General features: G+C 31.1%; 7 protein-coding genes across 7 annotated transcripts; 5 read left to right on the forward strand and 2 right to left on the reverse strand. All coding sequences in view use genetic code 12, as the record gives it.

Moving 5' to 3' along the window:
- Window positions 1–721: 721 nt before the first annotated feature.
- On the reverse strand, window positions 722–3,330 carry CIS2 (gamma-glutamyltransferase). Its single transcript, XM_064884344.1, has one exon. The coding sequence runs from the start codon at window positions 2,971–2,973 to the stop codon at window positions 1,021–1,023; it is 1,953 nt and encodes a 650-aa protein (XP_064738939.1). The 5' UTR covers window positions 2,974–3,330; the 3' UTR covers window positions 722–1,020.
- A 675-nt stretch (window positions 3,331–4,005) lies between these two features.
- RJT21DRAFT_120749 (uncharacterized protein) lies at window positions 4,006–6,630 on the forward strand. The gene has a single exon (XM_064881838.1). The coding sequence runs from the start codon at window positions 4,057–4,059 to the stop codon at window positions 6,535–6,537; it is 2,481 nt and encodes an 826-aa protein (XP_064738940.1). The 5' UTR covers window positions 4,006–4,056; the 3' UTR covers window positions 6,538–6,630.
- A 332-nt stretch (window positions 6,631–6,962) lies between these two features.
- Window positions 6,963–9,265, forward strand: RJT21DRAFT_120750 (uncharacterized protein). The gene has a single exon (XM_064881839.1). It carries the CDS (start codon window positions 7,076–7,078, stop codon window positions 9,188–9,190), a length of 2,115 nt encoding a protein of 704 aa, XP_064738941.1. The 5' UTR covers window positions 6,963–7,075; the 3' UTR covers window positions 9,191–9,265.
- A 178-nt stretch (window positions 9,266–9,443) lies between these two features.
- Window positions 9,444–10,686, forward strand: CNS1 (HSP70/90 family co-chaperone). The gene has a single exon (XM_064884346.1). It carries the CDS (start codon window positions 9,493–9,495, stop codon window positions 10,669–10,671), a length of 1,179 nt encoding a protein of 392 aa, XP_064738942.1. The 5' UTR covers window positions 9,444–9,492; the 3' UTR covers window positions 10,672–10,686.
- RJT21DRAFT_37327 (uncharacterized protein) lies at window positions 10,687–13,374 on the reverse strand. Its single transcript, XM_064884345.1, has one exon. The coding sequence runs from the start codon at window positions 13,181–13,183 to the stop codon at window positions 10,703–10,705; it is 2,481 nt and encodes an 826-aa protein (XP_064738943.1). The 5' UTR covers window positions 13,184–13,374; the 3' UTR covers window positions 10,687–10,702.
- A 378-nt stretch (window positions 13,375–13,752) lies between these two features.
- Window positions 13,753–14,854, forward strand: RJT21DRAFT_120752 (uncharacterized protein). The gene has a single exon (XM_064881840.1). It carries the CDS (start codon window positions 13,854–13,856, stop codon window positions 14,769–14,771), a length of 918 nt encoding a protein of 305 aa, XP_064738944.1. The 5' UTR covers window positions 13,753–13,853; the 3' UTR covers window positions 14,772–14,854.
- A 69-nt stretch (window positions 14,855–14,923) lies between these two features.
- Window positions 14,924–16,436, forward strand: TUF1 (translation elongation factor Tu). The gene has a single exon (XM_064881841.1). The coding sequence runs from the start codon at window positions 15,022–15,024 to the stop codon at window positions 16,294–16,296; it is 1,275 nt and encodes a 424-aa protein (XP_064738945.1). The 5' UTR covers window positions 14,924–15,021; the 3' UTR covers window positions 16,297–16,436.
- The last annotated feature ends 892 nt before the right edge of the window (window positions 16,437–17,328 follow it).

Genomic DNA, 17,328 nt, shown 5'->3' on the forward strand with positions numbered 1-17,328 from the left:
GCACTTGCTTATTTAGAAAATTTATTTTCTTGCAATGGGTTCAGTTTTGTTTTATTTAACTTCGGGTACCCTTTACCCTTAACCCTTAACCCTTAACCCTTTAGCTCTTAACCCTTAACCATTTACTTTGTCCTTTGATCCTATTTGTCCGGACATCAACTTTATATTTTTATTGGAACATATAATTTATGTACTTTCCTCTACGGGTTCTGTGGGAATTGTTTATCAGCGCTAGCGGGCATTTTTTTTTCGCACGCATTCCTCCAGACATTTTTGTCTTTTCTCAGTCTTATTGCTTGCAGGGTCTGGGGCCAAGTGGGGCACATGCTCCCCCACAAAAACTACTTTTTTTCTCATTTAAATCTTAGTAATTACTACAATGATGCAATACAACTGATGAGGAAAATTTTCACTGTAATGAGAAATCACCTGGCACTATTTACGTATCTCCATTGTTTAGCCAGTGATGTGTAGAAGAATTCTAGGCGTTTAACAATTTTTTTTATCGGGTATTCTGGTTAGAAGTGTTAAATTAATTATTTTTCGTCAATCAACTTCTTCAATCCTCATACGTTTCTAACTTTTCTAATTCTTCTTTACGAAGCTTCTATATCCGGACTAAAGGGTGACAACACAAAAGTTAGTTTCATATTACTACAATTTAAAATATTCCATTATATAATAAGAATAAGAATAATATTAAGAATAATAATAATATACTATTTAATTTAATTATATCCATGAAATAAATAATTAGTACAATAGATAACGATTAGAAATGGTGTCATTTTTTACAGATCTTTATTTTTCTTAGGACCAACTTCTCTTTTTTCCAATCTATTGGCTTCTTGAATTGATTATTGCATATCTATCTTATGATAAAAAAATATCCCTCAATAACCTTAATCGCGAATTATGTCACAGATTTGGAATATATAATTCTAAATTTGAGCTAAATATCCGGATGGTTATTTAAATTTATGAATAGAATTCTTTGATATATTTTTCGGGATTATCCATCTAATACCCATCGGCTTCACCTCTCTTACGCCAATAATCACTAACACCTTCTATTTGATTCGTAATACTATTTCGTTTAATTGCATTCATAGCAGTTAATGCTCCGCTTACGTAAAAGTCATGACCTAAATTTTTCATTTGACCTTCTACATTGGTTGGATATTCTTCATTAAACATAGTTAAATTTTCAACCATAATATATTCTGGAATCAATTGATGATGAAATCTAGGATATGAAATTGTGTCTAATAAATCCAATTTTTCATAATAAAGTCTAATTATAGCTTGTAAAACTGCTGTTGTAATTCTTGACCCCCCAGCAGATCCTATTATTAAATCAACTTGTCCTTGACTATCCAATACCATAGTTGGACTTGTAGAACTTAAAGGACGCTTTAATGATGCAACAAAATTAAAAATTGATGGAGTTAAGTTAAATCCATTCGACTCTGTACCTACACTAAAATCATCCATTTCATTGTTAAGCACAATTCCTGTCTTACTATCATATACCAATGAACCAAAATAAAAATTAACAGTAGTCGTCATACTAACAGCATTATTATTCTCATCTAAAATATTAAAATGTGCAGTTCCTTGATGCTCAACCAATGCATATTTAGGTTTATAATGTTTCCAGGGGAAGGTTTGATTATCACTATATTCTTTATTTTCAAGAATGTCTTTTATCCAAGTACGATTTCCTCCTCCATATTTGTCTATTAATGCCTGTTTATAGGTTTCATTAACATCTCCAAATTCAGATCTAATACTCGCTAACCATTTAAAACTTTCAATTACTTTATGATTGTATAATAATTGATCAATATTATTCTCATCAACAGAAGCATTATTAAATACTTCATCAAAGAAATTTAAACCAGCAGTTAATGCTAATCCACAAGAAACCCCACCAGATGAGAAAACATCATATCTTTCATTACCTACATTGATGGTTGTATTTATTGGAGTTTCCACTATGACTTCATAATTAGAAAAATCTTCCTTTTTAAATACCCCTCCAAATTCTTGAATTGTACGAACTAAAGATTCAACTATTGGTCCATCAGGATCATAAAATATGGCCGATGAACCATTATTAGCAATCAATTCTAAAGTGTCAGCATAATTTAATCTTTTAATAATATCACCTTCTTGAACTAATTTATCTTCAGCTTCATAAATAAAATCCCATTGTTTTCTTAATGATGGAATTCGACTTAAAATCATTTCATGCTCTTTAAGAACAGCAGTGGCAAATATCTTTGAACAAACAAACCCTTCTCGATTTAATTTAATAACTGGTTCAAATAATTCCTTCCAAGAAAGTTTCCCCAGTCCATGTAATTTAAATAATTCATATAATCCAGCTAATTCTCCAGGAATACCAATGGCTAAACCACCAATCTTACTTAATAATGGATTAGCATCATACATACTTTGAAATGCTGCTTGCGGAGCCATTTCTCTAGCATCAATACTTTTTAAATCTTTACCATTTTTACTTAATATGAATGAACCACCTCCAATACCTGAAGAATGTGAATTAACACTTCCAATACATAATGCAACAGTAACAGCTGCATCTGCAGCATTACCTCCCTGAAGAAGTATATTCTTTCCCATAGTAGAACATAATGGTACATCACTAGATATCATAGCTTTTGAACCAATATGTAAATGTTCATTAGACGGGTTTAACGTTGGAATTCCAATATTATCAAATAATGGATCATCCAGTTCAATTTGTTGTAAAGCCCGATAAGGATCTGTTCTTTGCAATGGTGGACCTGCAAGTATACTTTGGTAAAAGAATACTTGATTTTTGAACTGATATAATTGAAGTCCAAGGAAGCATACTATGGTGATAAGTCCGATGCTTATAAAGCGAGTCTTCGATGCAGATTTGACCTTTTCATTAATTAATCTTGATTTCTCATTTATCAGTGACATCTTTGGACTGTTTTATGTCAGCATACGTTCCAGGATTTTATCTTTACTTTTTCTATAATTAAATGTAATTGTAATTGTACCTTAACTTTAACTAGTATATGCTTACTGTTGGATCTGATCTACGAAAACTGTGGATATCTTTTGTTCTTAGCGTCTTTTGACTTTTATTTTTTTCCAATTTTGGTCTGGGCGGGACTTCTTATCAGACACTTTTTTTTGGCTGCTACTTTCCTCCGCTTATCTTTTATCCGTGTATTTCCTATAAATTATTAAGTCGGTGCTTAATTACATATTTACATTAGTAATGGATTATCTTACTTGCTTATATATACATTTATATATATTGATAGAGATATAGATATAAATATAGATATAGATATAGTTGTAGTCGTACTGGTTACAAAGAATTCTGTATAGAACACTGTCGTGGAGAACGCCACCACTGTTTATGAGGCATGACTATGGGCAATTCTTGAGCAATATTAGGTGCATAGTAAAGTAAAGACACCGTCATATCTTGTCCTGTCAACTGTATACTGTAAACCATTAAACTTTTTTTAATATGATGATGCAGTATTATATATCAATACGACAAGTGGTCACGTACTTAATTTAGTTTTACGTAGAGTAGATAACGGGCTTTGTTGAATATACTACGGAGGTTTTTGGAACAGTGCCGACTTTTTGTTCGTGATTTTATCACCGCTCTCGGTTCTACACCCGACGATGCGTGCCCCGCTCACTATTTCCTAATTGGTACGGGATATTGAATTATATCAGAAATCATACCTGTAACTACTACTAGTAGTAGTAAAAGTTATATGGAGATTTTTTATGTTAATACTGATATTAATGTTTACTCTATACAGATCTACTCAAACCTACCAACCAAATGGAACAGTTATTGCCCCAATTACATAATAATACGTAATACGTAAGAGCTGCCAGCCTCATCTTTGTTCTATTTTTCATTCCGGCACATAGACAAATAAATTTTAATAAATTTTTATAAAGTATAATATGAAGCCAGAAGTTTAAATTACACCATTATAAATTATATAAGAATATGCATAAGTGGATATTATGACTGATAAGAAGTTGAATAATATGTCGTCTAAGCCGCCGGAAAGTGAGACATCTCAACCTTCTACATCATCTTTGAAATTTTCACTCGAGGATTTACCAAGTTACGAAGATCCCGATGAAGACTTACCTCCACCACAAGAACCAAATAATGACGATGAATTAATTAGTAATATATTACCGTCTTATCATATGTTTCAATCCACTATTTCCAAAAATTTAACACTCACCAATGAAAATTTTAGTGTTGATCCTCCTATGTATGAAGTTAGTCCAGTATCTTCAGCTACTCCATCTTTAATGTCAATATCAGCATTACAATCTCCCATTGATCATTCTAGTACTAGTTTAGATCAATTTCCATTTCCTTTAAGTTCAGTTGGTTCCAATGAAGACAACGAGGGTCATACATTTAATGAAGAATCCTTTCAAATATGGGAAAATACCATTCTTGCCAATGTACATAAATTACCTAATTTAACAAAATTGAAAGATAGTCCTACATCTTCTTTAGAAATTAATATAACAACCACAGAAAAAGTATGTCGAAAGGGAGTTGAACCAATTATAATAGATCTTAGTGATCGAGAATTTAAACAAGGTGATTATATTCATGGTTATGTGACAATACTTAATAAATCTGATAAACCAATACCATTTGAAATGGTTTATGTTGTATTTGAAGGTGTTATAACTATTTTAGATAATAAAGGTGGAGTTATTGATGCCAATAAACCATTGACAGTATCCAAATTCTTAAATATGTTGGATTTATTTGCTTCTTGGTCTTATGCCAATATTGATAGATTAATTACTGATAATGGTGATCCTCATGATTGGTGTTATGGTGAAACAGATCCTTATGATAATACTGTATTATCAATTGATGTTAAACGATTATTTCAACCTGGAGTTACTTATAAACGATTCTTTTCATTTAAAATACCTGAAAAATTACTAGATGATATTTGTGAAAATCATTCTTTAATTAGACATGCAGAAGTACCTCCAAGTTTAGGAATACCAAGAAATCAATTTTCTGTTTCGAAATTATTTGCTAATCCAGAAACTCAAATTAGAGATCTTACATTTATTGATACTTCAATTAGTTATAGTGTTGATGCTAGAATTATTGGTCGATCTCATGATTATGAATATGAATTGGATAAACAGGATAAATATATTATTGCAAAGGAATCAACAAGACCTATACGAGTTATTCCCTTCCCATATCAAACATATGTATATAACAGAAAAGCTATTTATGAAGAATCAAAAATATATTACAAAGCATTTGTGGATTCTATACGATCAAAAATTGAATTTGGTGAAGATTTATTAAATACTCCACCTACTCAAAGATTAAGAGTTCTTGGATTAACACCTCAAAGTTCAAGGGATTCATTTAATAATGATAGTAATAAATTGAGACAATTATATGATATTGCCAATATTAATAATTTAAATCATCAATTCAAGAAGAATCATAAACAATTTGTTGATGACTTTTATCAATATTTATTACCATATAAAAAGAAATCATTAACTGGCTCTGTTAAAATCTTAGGTGTTGTATCTTTAAGTACTCCCAAGGGGATATATTCTGTTGATTATATTCCACCTCTCAAATTTAGAAATGGAAATAAGAAATATAATACAGAAGTTGTTATTCCATTGGAGTTATCTTATGTTATAGAGAATACACTTTCAAAACAATTTTCATCATCATCTGCATCATCATCTACATCAATTACACCGACACTTACTCCTACTCATTCTCATTCTCATTCTCACCCTCACTCTCACTCTCAATCTAGTCTTCCACAACTAAATTCCAAAGTCCAATTTCCGGAAATAAAATCATTACAAGTAGAATTAGTGACTCTAACAATAAGATCCAAGAAATATCCTGTGCCATTTGAGTTCACTCATGATCTTTGTTTCAAAGATCAAGAGATAGACTCCTCGAAAAAGAAAGAAATTGATAATTTCGATCTGATAGTCATAAAGCAGTTTCATGAATATCTCCTCAAAATAGGGCATTTAATTAAATCTGTAGGTAATGAAATAATTAAGTTTGAAACTCAATTATATAAAGACATCAGATCATTAGCACATTTACAGACCAAATATATTAATTTATCAATTCTGGATTATGAATTAATTTCCAAGAATAGTAATCAAACTAGTTTAGGAATTCAAAAACTGTTGAAAACTATTCCTTGGGAATTTGAGCCACCAAATACATCTCATGATCATGAGTTATATTCTAAAAAATTCGACATTAAAATCGATTTAAATTCTTGTCATTTAAAGGGTCTTGATAATGCAGGTCAAGTTGGGTTTGATTATGTAACATTAGTACCTAGTTTTCAAACATGCCTTATGACTAGATTATATTATTTTAAAGTGGTAGTTAGATTAACAAATGGTGAATCATTAGTAGTTAATGTGCCATTATCAATTGAAAGAGATAGATAAAATTCCCCTTCCCCCACACTATAGAATTTTTTTATATATATGTATATATTTTACTAAATTTATGACATTTTTGTATGGCTGTTAAAAATCTGACATTTTTATTTTTCCTTTTTATTTTATTTTTTTGACAAGGCTTACAAGCATAAAAAATATTTAATGCCGATTTACCGGATTAGTCGATTTTTCAAATCCTACCTCTTCGCAAGTGCCATTTATTGCAAGTCCAGAAAAGCTTGTATGATATAGTAGGAAGAAGATTCGAGTAATAGAACACTAGTATAATAAAATAGTTGTAGTTCTAATGGAAGATAGAAACAAATTCAATCTTCGGCTTTCTGGACTAAGTTTGCGGAGTAACAGAGGTGACAAGACTAAAGCAGATAATAGTAACCATGAACGTATGAATAACAATAATAATAATAATAATAATAATAATAATAATAATAATATTAATAATGCAAGTGAAAGTCCAAGTGATAGTGAAAGTGAATATGATATAGTTGCTAATGAGTTGGTCAATATACTTCCATCATACCAAATGTATCAATCTACGATCTCAAAGAATTTAACGCCAACAAGAGAAGATCGTAGAAGTACTCCCCCGAGTTATGAATTAGCACCTTTTACTTCTAATACTTCATCAGTTGAAGATTATTTTGAAGGAATATCCTTACCAGCTTCACCTGAATTAGCTCCTGTATCCAGTTCATTTCCTAATCTAGAATTAACTGATGATGAATCTCAACATGGTGATGCAAATTGGACAGATACAATTCTAGAGAATGCTCATAAATTAAAACGTTTAACATCGGTTAATAAAGAAGTATCCAAATGTTTATCCATTGAAATAGTATTAACTGAAACTATAGGAAAATTGGGTCAAATACCTAAAAAGATAGATCCTTTATCTTGTGAATTCAAACAAGGAGATTATATCTATGGGTATGTCTTAATTACAAATAAAACAGAAGAAGATATTCCATTTGATATGTTTTCAGTGGTTCTTGAAGGGTGTGCAATCTTTGGAAGTAATGGAAATAATAACCTTGTACCTCAAAATACTTCAGTTAATAGATTTTTAACTATGTTTGATTTTAATGCATCATGGAATGATGCTTGTTTAGATAGATTAATTACTGATCATAATGATCCTTATAGATCTGTAAAGCAATTTGATCATACTGATAATACTTATACTCAATTAGATGAACAGAAAATATTGATTCCAAAAATTACTTATAAGAAATTCTTTACTTTTAGAATTCCAGAGAAGTTACTTGATTGTAGTTGTAATCATGGGTTAGTAAAACATTTACAGTTACCTCCTACTTTAGGAATATCAAGAGATGAGATTATAACGACCTTACGACAAAAATGGAAAGATAAGACTAATGATACTAATAGTGATGCAAGAAAGAAATATGCTTCTTTAACTAATGATCTTGCTTTTAATAATGCTTCAATTAGTTATAGTGTTAGCGCAAGAATTATTGGTAAAGCATCGGACTATAAGTCCTTATATGCTCATCCAATTCCAAATTCTGCAGAGGATGAATACGTGGTGGCAAATGAAGATTATTGTTATATAAGGTTGATTCCATGTACGAATGCTATTTTTGAGCTTAATAGATCTCTGATAGATCGAGAAGCAACTTTATTGTATACAAATATGATTGAAAGAATTGAAGAAAAGATTGAACTTGGAAGACAATTGTCTTCTATGTCAGCAGAAGATAGAATTACAAGTCCTCCAACTTTACAACCAACTCAAAGTGCACTTGAATTATCAAAAATGCAACAATCTTATATATCTAAAAAATCAAAATCACATTCCCATGATATTATAGAAGTATTCTTATCTCATAAGAAGAAGCAAGTATTTGGGGGATCCAAAGTATTAGGATTAATTGCATTATCCACTCAAAAAGTGGCATGTCGATTAGATTATGATTCCTTATCAAAATTTAATACCATAGAGCCATCAAATTCCACCATATTGAATATTCCGATGGAATTATCTTATATTCCAGCTACAGCAACAACTTCCAATGTCCCTGATTTTAAAAAGATATCAGTAGATTTGATAGCCTTAACTATAAAATCTAAGCATTTACCAATTCCACTAGTATTCCATTCAGATATGTTATTTAATAATAAAATGAATGAATCAGATAATTTTGATTTGATTAGTCTAAGAAAATTTCAAAAGTATGCTATTGAACTTTCAAAACTTCTTAAGATACATGGAGAAGATCTTCAAATAGAAAAGGATTTAGTATATGATCTTAAGAGTTTAGCTAATTTGGCTACTAAATATGATACTTTGAAATTAAAGTCTGTAACGTATAGTTTACCTGATTCACCCATAAATCATAATTCATTTTCATCAATTCCATGGCAACATGAGAATATGGCAAGCACATCATCAGAACTGCATTTCCGTCTCTTTAAGAAATTTAATTTGAAAATCGATATTGCAGATGCCCTTTTACCAGGATCGGCAACAAATGAATTTTGTTTAATACCGGATTTTCAATTCTGTAGTATGGCTAGAATTTATTATTTTAAAATAACCTTGAGAAATTCATCAGGAGAAAAGCTATGTATGAAAGTACCAATGGTATTGCAAAGATCCAGACATCAGGATTCTTAGTACTAATAGTATAATGTATAGTATGATCACAAGAATATATACTATAGAAATACAAATTGTAAATAATAAATGATAATAAATAATAATTAATAATTAATAAATAATACATAAATAATATATGTATGCCATTAATCATAAATCGTAAAGCGCAACTTCTCATTTTGCAACTACTGCGAGTGGAACCCAAACAGGACAGACATCTCAGCGCTGAAAAAAAAAGTATCATAAGCACAAAAATTATTAATAGCGAAATGTCTGATTTTGCAATTTGATGTTAAACATTTTTATATAGTCCACTAACTATGAGTGCACAGGATTTAACTGAAGATCAACTCCATGATAAGCTAATATCTGAATGGGAAAAGAGGAGATATGTTCCTAAACATGGAGATCCAGCTTTACCGCCTCAATTATCAGAATTACATGATAAGTCAACTGAAGATGTTATGAAAGAATTAAATAGACTTCCATTTTTTATGACTGAGTTGGATGAAACTGATGGAGAAGGGGGAGAAAATGAGACTCTTGAAGCGTTAAGAACTTTAGTGTATGATGGTGAACCTCATGAAATAGCTACTAATTTTAAGAATCAAGGTAATGATGCCTATAAAGGTAAACAATATAAAGTTGCTATTGAATATTATACAAAGGGTTTAGAAGTTGAATGTGATGATAAATCCATAAATACTGCCTTATTACTGAATCGAGCTGCTTGTAACCTTGAATTAAAGAATTATAGAAAATGTATAGAGGATTGTAAGAAAGTACTTTCAATAGATGAAAGTAACATTAAGGCATGTTATAGAGCAGGAAGAGCTTTCTTTGCCGTAGAAAGATACGAAGAAGCTCAACAAATCCTTGAATATGGTTTAACTGTTGATCCTTCTAATAAGGATGTTAAAGCTGTTTTAGATAAAGTAGTTGCTAAACAGAAACTGATTGAAGAAGCCCGATTAAAGAAGGAAAGAGAATTAGAACATAAGAAAATGGTTCAACTGATCCTCGATAATTCTATTAAATTAAGACATTATACCATTATAAAATCTTCAGCTCCTGCTGATTTATTGGAGGATGCTAAAATACGATTGGAAGATGAAAAAGATTATGAATCTCAATTAATTTTCCCAGCAATGATTTTATATCCAACCACAGATGAATTTGATTTCATTGCAGAAGTAGGGGAATTAACCAGTCCATTAGAAATTTTAGAAATGGTTTTAAATAGACCTCGTGAATGGTTTGAAGATCCAAAACATAAGGATTTCACTGTCAAAAAGTTAGAATGTTATATGGAAACTGAAACTGGTGGTCTTATTAAAGTTGGTAAAAAGATTTCCATTAATAACGCATTAATGAATGAGAAACCAAAAGCTCCATTATTCGATAATGGTTTAAGATTGTACGTAGTTCCAAAGACTCAATCTGCTGATTGGCTTTCAAAGTGGTCTAAGGAAGCTGCTTTAGCTAAACGTCAAATGTAAATACTTTTATATACTAATATATACAGATTATTTAAAGGTATCCCATTTGTATAGCGTATTCTCTTTCTTCTTTCAGCCTTTGCTTTTCATCAGGTGAAGCATCTGGAGAATGTTTCCCCCTTAATCTTGAAGCCTGAGATTCAAAGATTTCTTCAATAACTAGTTTAGGAACTTCACCAAAAACTGTTGATGGATTTATCTCTTTATTACGTTGAACAATTCTACGTAATTCAGGTGTACTACCCCAAGCTTGAAGTACTTTATTAGTTTTACTTGATACATTGTCTTCTTCATCAGTAGGTATATCAGGTAAGTTTTCTGCTGTATAAGTTTCTCTCTTAGAAGGAGTTATTGGAGCAGATACTGTATCATAACCTGAAATACGAGTTGCTTTCTTATTTAACAACATTCTCTTAGTCAGATCATTAGTTCGTAAAGGTGTTTTATCTTCCCTGGATAGTTTTCTTCTTTTTGCACTATCCATAATATTGAGATTGATTCCTCTAGCTGCATCAGGTAAAGCAACTGCATTACCAGCTTCTCGTCGAGTTGGCCTTTCTGTCGTCTTCTTAGCTGATTTTGGAACTTCTGTTAACTGAGAATCCACTTTCATTGCAAGTGGTTGTTTTTGAGTGTGATTAACCGATATTAATATCTTTTGACGTGGCTTCAAAGCAGCAGCTTCACTTCTTTCAGCCATTAATGATTTTTTCTTCAACGAAGGAATGCTACTGGTTTCTAGTTTAGGTAAGCTATTGCTTTTACTTTCATCTGTCTTCAAGTTATAATGCCCTGGTTTGACGGGAGATGCCGGTTGATTTGATAATGCTGATGCTGACTTTCTATTAAGCGAAGGAGGCCTTTGGAGTTTAAAATGAGGATTAGATGAATTCAATGTAGTTGTTAAAAATTTATTCTTTGATGTCACTGGCTCAGACTTCTTGTAGTCAGTTGACTTCGAAGAGATCAGTAATTTGGTTCTAGCAGCACTTGCAGTGGTTGGAGTAGTTAATCTATTGATCAAATCGGTTTCTTCTTTAGATGGTGAACTAGATAATCTATCATTAGTATGGACTGGAGATGTAGAAGATTTGGATCGGACAGGAGATATGCTTCTTGAACGAGAATATGTGGTATTGTGAATTGGAGATTTCAGCTTTTTAGTGGTTGGTGATCTTGGACTTATAGTAGTTGTAATAGACTCGGAACTAAGTTTAGGAAGGTCATCCTGTAATTTTGGTATTCTAGAACTGATTTTTGGAGGACTAATTGAATCTTTTGCTTGCCGTATTCCGTTTCTACGTGAAGAATAATCAGGGGTCCCCTTCAAATCGAAATGACTGTTTGAGTTTGAGTTTGAGTGTATTCCATTTTTTTCAATACGGGCTTCTTTTGATTCAGCTTTAAGATCTCCATTATCCTTATTGGCAAAGGGTCTTTCTGATAATGGTATCTTGACAGGGGACATATCAAAGTTATAATTCATTTGATCTTCCTGTTTCTTGTTAGCTGATTTGGTGCTAGGAGCTATTGTAGTGGTTATTGTATTTGTATTTGTATTAGCATTAGCATTAGTATTTGTATTAGTATTTGTATTAGTATTTGTATTAGTATTAGTATTACTATTAGTATTAGTATTACTATTAGTATTAGTATTACTATTAGTATTAGCATTGATCGATTGAGTAGATAACGTTGTTTCTCGTCTTGATGCCATATCTAGTCTATCATAAACTCTCAGTGAGCGACTTTTGACATTGGTTATACGATGTGATTTTGAATTGGAATTGGAATTTACTGTGATGGGTTCTCTAGTTGGAAGTGATACAAATAATGAGTTTCTTTTAGGAGTATAAGCAGATACTCTTTTAGATTCAATGCCATTAGATGATGAATCAGGATGTAGGTTAGTTACTTCAACTTTTTTCTCATCATTAACGTTCATTACAGTAGTGGCATCAGTCTTATAAGAATAATTACCTAAAGCTGTCTTATCTGCTATACTCTTTCTTATAGCTTTACTAATAGCTTGAAATGAATCATCTTCAAATGCTGATTGACCCTCTTCAGGTACTACGTCTGGTTCTGATGCAAATAATGATGGCTTGAATTCAACAGGGTTAATGTCCGAACTTAATGTCGGATCATTATTACCATTACCATTACCATTACCATTATTAATATTATTATTTTCAATATTATCTAATACTATAGGGACTGATTTCTGTCGTATCGGAGATTGAATAGTCGCATTCGCGTGAGCTCGTATAGGACTTTGATCATCAAGTAATTCGCGCAACTTTACTTCATCATCTTGAACTTCGCTAACCTTTTTCATATACGCACTTAATCCACGATAGTACTGTTGAACATCATGAAAATGTGATTCACAATTAATTAATACATTATCATAATGAATGGACATTTCATGTGAAATCCATTTGGAAGATCCTGGAATTAACTCTCGTTTCTTCTTCTTAGTGGCATTAACTGCCCATAGTCTTGAACTCATTGAGTCATATAGACTTAAGCATATAAACCATCAATTAGTAGCCTTGTTGGTATACTGTTTTTATGCGATTGACTATTAGACGTGTGTGCCTATATGCAGTGCGCCATCAAAATATAGTTGGTAATTTTTCATACTGTATACTTTATTCATAATTATAGTAGCAGTATAATGATGGAACTATTATAATTATAATAAGAGTGTATAGTCTGATCACATTGCAACCATTATGAATTTGTTCTGGCTAGAGTATCGGTAGTGAACACAATTCTTGGTGAATGTTAAGCCTTCCCTCCCTCCAGCTTATAGTAAATACTTCAATAAAGACTTAAAATAATGAGAGTATACTTTTGTTATTTGTAATAACATAATTTAAGTAGCTAACACTACTTATATGCAATATTTCTTCTTCTTCTATATAATGTAAAATATAATGGAATTGATATTAGATATTTTGCAGTTGAATGTGGGTCACTTGCCATAATGGATATTTCCTGCATACAGGCCTCAACAAAAAGATTGGGGTAAAGGAGCTTATCATCAACCGTGCCATCCTTATCATCAGATGGTTAAATAAACACAAATTGATCTAATCAAATAGAAATCCATTTAAGAGAGTTGTTTATTGTTGAATAGAACAAAAACAAAATCCAAAAAAGGAAAATAGTATAGAATGCTACATAGTTTAAACAGTTGGGGAAAGAGAGACGATACATGCTCAGTGTTTGATGGAGCATCGACTGTTAACTTAATCTTTCTGATATTCATTACATTTGGTATAATTGTTAGTTATATACCTCAATATATTAGAATACATCATAAACGAACTTCAGAAGGATTATCTACTAATTTTTTATTATTAGGATCATCATCAGCTATATTTACATTAACTAATATAATTTTAGTTAGTTCAAGAGCAAGATATTGTTGTTATAGTGGAGCTCTTACTTTATTCAATTGTATTAATTCTCAACTTAATTTAATTCAAATTGGTATTCAATGTACTTGTGCTATTTTAATTTTAGTATTAGTATTACTTTTAACTAAACATTCAATAAAACAAGATAAACAAGAATATGATAGAATAATTATAGTTGCTAAATTAGTGGCATTACATGGAATAATATCATTGGCACAAATAGTAGTGGGATTAACTACTAATGAAGGTATTTTATATTCCATAGCTAGTATTAATGGATTATTATCAACACTTTTAACGGTCATTAAATATGTACCTCAAATTCATACTACTTATAAATTAAAACATCCTGGTACATTATCTATTGGTATGATGTGTATTCAAACCCCCGGTGGATTTGTATTTACTGCTACATTATTTTTTACTAAGGGATCTCATTGGAGTTCATGGATGTCATATTTAGTAGCGGCATTAATGCAAGGAAGTTTATTAACTCTTTGTATTTACTATGAATATTTTAAAAAGAATGAACAAAATGCCGAAGAATTAGAAAGAAGAGCCATTGAAAGAATCGTAGAAGAGAATCTTCATGAAGAACAACATAGTACTAGTTTGGATGGTGATTTACGAGCTGATAGTAGAGATCCTTTACTTAGTAGTAGTAATAATTAGTAGTAATAAAATAGAAATAGTAATAATAAAATAGTAATAGTAATAATAATAATAACATGTATAATGTAACATGTAAAATGGAGATGTGCTTACATAAGCCCGTCTTCCCACCAGCTCACTAAAATAGGACCAGATTTTGAGCCCGTCCACGAATCACTTCGACGGAAAAAACCCATTGAAAAATTATGAAAAAATCTCCAGCTTATGGTACGACTGTTGAGTAGTGAACTGTATAAACCAATAGTTAAAAATGTTTAAGAATGTGGTTGGAAACTTACGTTTCCTCGGAGTTAACAAATTGAGTGTTCGTCCAGCATTAACTAGATCTTATGCTGCATTTAATCGTTCAAAACCTCATGTTAATATTGGTACTATTGGTCATGTTGATCATGGTAAAACTACTTTAACTGCTGCTATTACTAAAGTTTTATCAGAAAGAGGTGGAGCTAATTTCTTAGATTATAGTTCTATTGATAGAGCTCCAGAAGAAAGAGCTAGAGGTATTACTATTTCAACTGCTCATGTTGAATATGAAACTGAAAATAGACATTATGCACACGTTGATTGTCCTGGTCATGCTGATTATATTAAAAATATGATTACTGGTGCTGCTCAAATGGATGGTGCTATTATTGTTGTTGCTGCTACTGATGGTCAAATGCCTCAAACTAGAGAACATATTTTATTAGCTAGACAAGTTGGTGTTCAAGAATTAGTTGTCTTTGTTAATAAAGTTGATACTATTGATGATCCAGAAATGTTAGAATTAGTTGAAATGGAAATGAGAGAATTATTATCTAAATATGGTTTTGATGGTGATAATACTCCAGTTATTATGGGTTCTGCTTTATGTGCTTTAGAAGGTAAACAACCAGAAATTGGTTCTGAAGCTATTTTAAAATTATTAGATGCTGTTGATGAACATATTCCAACTCCAGTTCGTGATTTAGAAAAACCTTTCTTATTACCAGTTGAAGATGTCTTTTCTATTTCTGGTAGAGGTACTGTTGTTACTGGTAGAGTTGAAAGAGGTCAATTAAAGAAGGGTGAAGAAATTGAAATTGTTGGTGGATTTGATAAACCATATAAGGCAACTGTTACTGGTATTGAAATGTTTAAAAAGGAATTAGATTCTGCTATGGCTGGTGATAATTGTGGTATTTTATTAAGAGGTGTTAAAAGAGATGAAGTTAGCAGAGGTATGGTTTTAGCTAAACCAGGAACTGTTAGTTCTTATAAGAAATTCTTAGCTTCTTTATATATTTTAACTACTGAAGAAGGTGGTCGTCACTCTTCATTTGGTGAAAATTATAAACCACAAGCTTTCTTTAGAACTACTGATGTTACTTGTTCATTCAAATTCCCAGAAGGTGAAGATCACTCTAAAATGATTTTCCCAGGTGATAATGTTGAAATGGTTGGTGAATTAATTAAAGCTACTCCAATTGAAGTTGGTCAAAATTTCAATATTAGAGAAGGTGGTAAGACCGTTGGTACTGGTTTAATCACTAGAATTCTCGATTAGATGTTGACTACTATTATACTATATTATTATGAATTATCTTACTTATATATATAAAAGATATTCACTTATATAAATTAGTCTTTGTATATAGGATAACTATTTAAATTTACTTGTTTAATAAAAATCCAATTTTGTATAAATTATAAATTTGTATAATTTTGCGCGACTGTTTACCTTTACTGTTAACTATGAGTAGGTAACAATCAATTCAATTATCTCCAATTAACTAATCATCCATGACATCCACCACCAACCGAACACTACGGTTCCCATTCATAGACCTCCACAATGAGATTAATTTCCCCATCAATTCAAAAGATGGATATACAGTACAAAGTTTTACTCGAAATAGACAACTTTTTATTTCGATTCGAGAAGTAATAACCGTAGTGGGATCAACTATTTCAAAACGATTAACTTATAATGAAAATGTCGTGGCCGCTACTTATACTACTTTAAAGAATATTAATGAATCATTAGTTGTATGTTTTGAAAAATCCGCCAGAATTTATTGTGATGATGGTACAGAATATGTCGTAAGTTATCCATTTCAATTAAAGAATGCTTTACCATTTGAATCAGGATTAATATTAGAAAAAGTTCAAATTCAAAATCCATATATAACTACTAATTTATCATTTCCTCAAATCAATTCATCAAAATTTTTAACTTTGGTAGATCCAATTGGAGATTTTAGAATTATAACTACTTCTACAACATCAGTTATTGCCAATAATGAACAACTAATGACTTTCCCCATATCTGGTTTAAATAAAACTTCATCTTTATGTGCTACATTCAATCCTCAAGATTCAAAAGTAAATATTTATAATATAAAAGCTCCATCTCGAGCATCTAAAAAGATTGAAACATCACAACATAATACTAAATATACAAAAAGGAAGCATTCAATACTTACCACCCCTAACCCCAATCGAATTCTTGATGATGATATTCAATTTGATGGACCTGGTGGTGCAGGTGGATTATCTACCTCTACTAATCAACATGCTATATCTATATCATTTAATA

This window comes from Scheffersomyces amazonensis, assembly GCF_036850825.1.
Source record: "Scheffersomyces amazonensis strain UFMG-HMD-26.3 chromosome Unknown RJT21scaffold_3, whole genome shotgun sequence".
Classification (NCBI taxonomy): Eukaryota; Fungi; Ascomycota; class Pichiomycetes; order Serinales; family Debaryomycetaceae; genus Scheffersomyces; species Scheffersomyces amazonensis.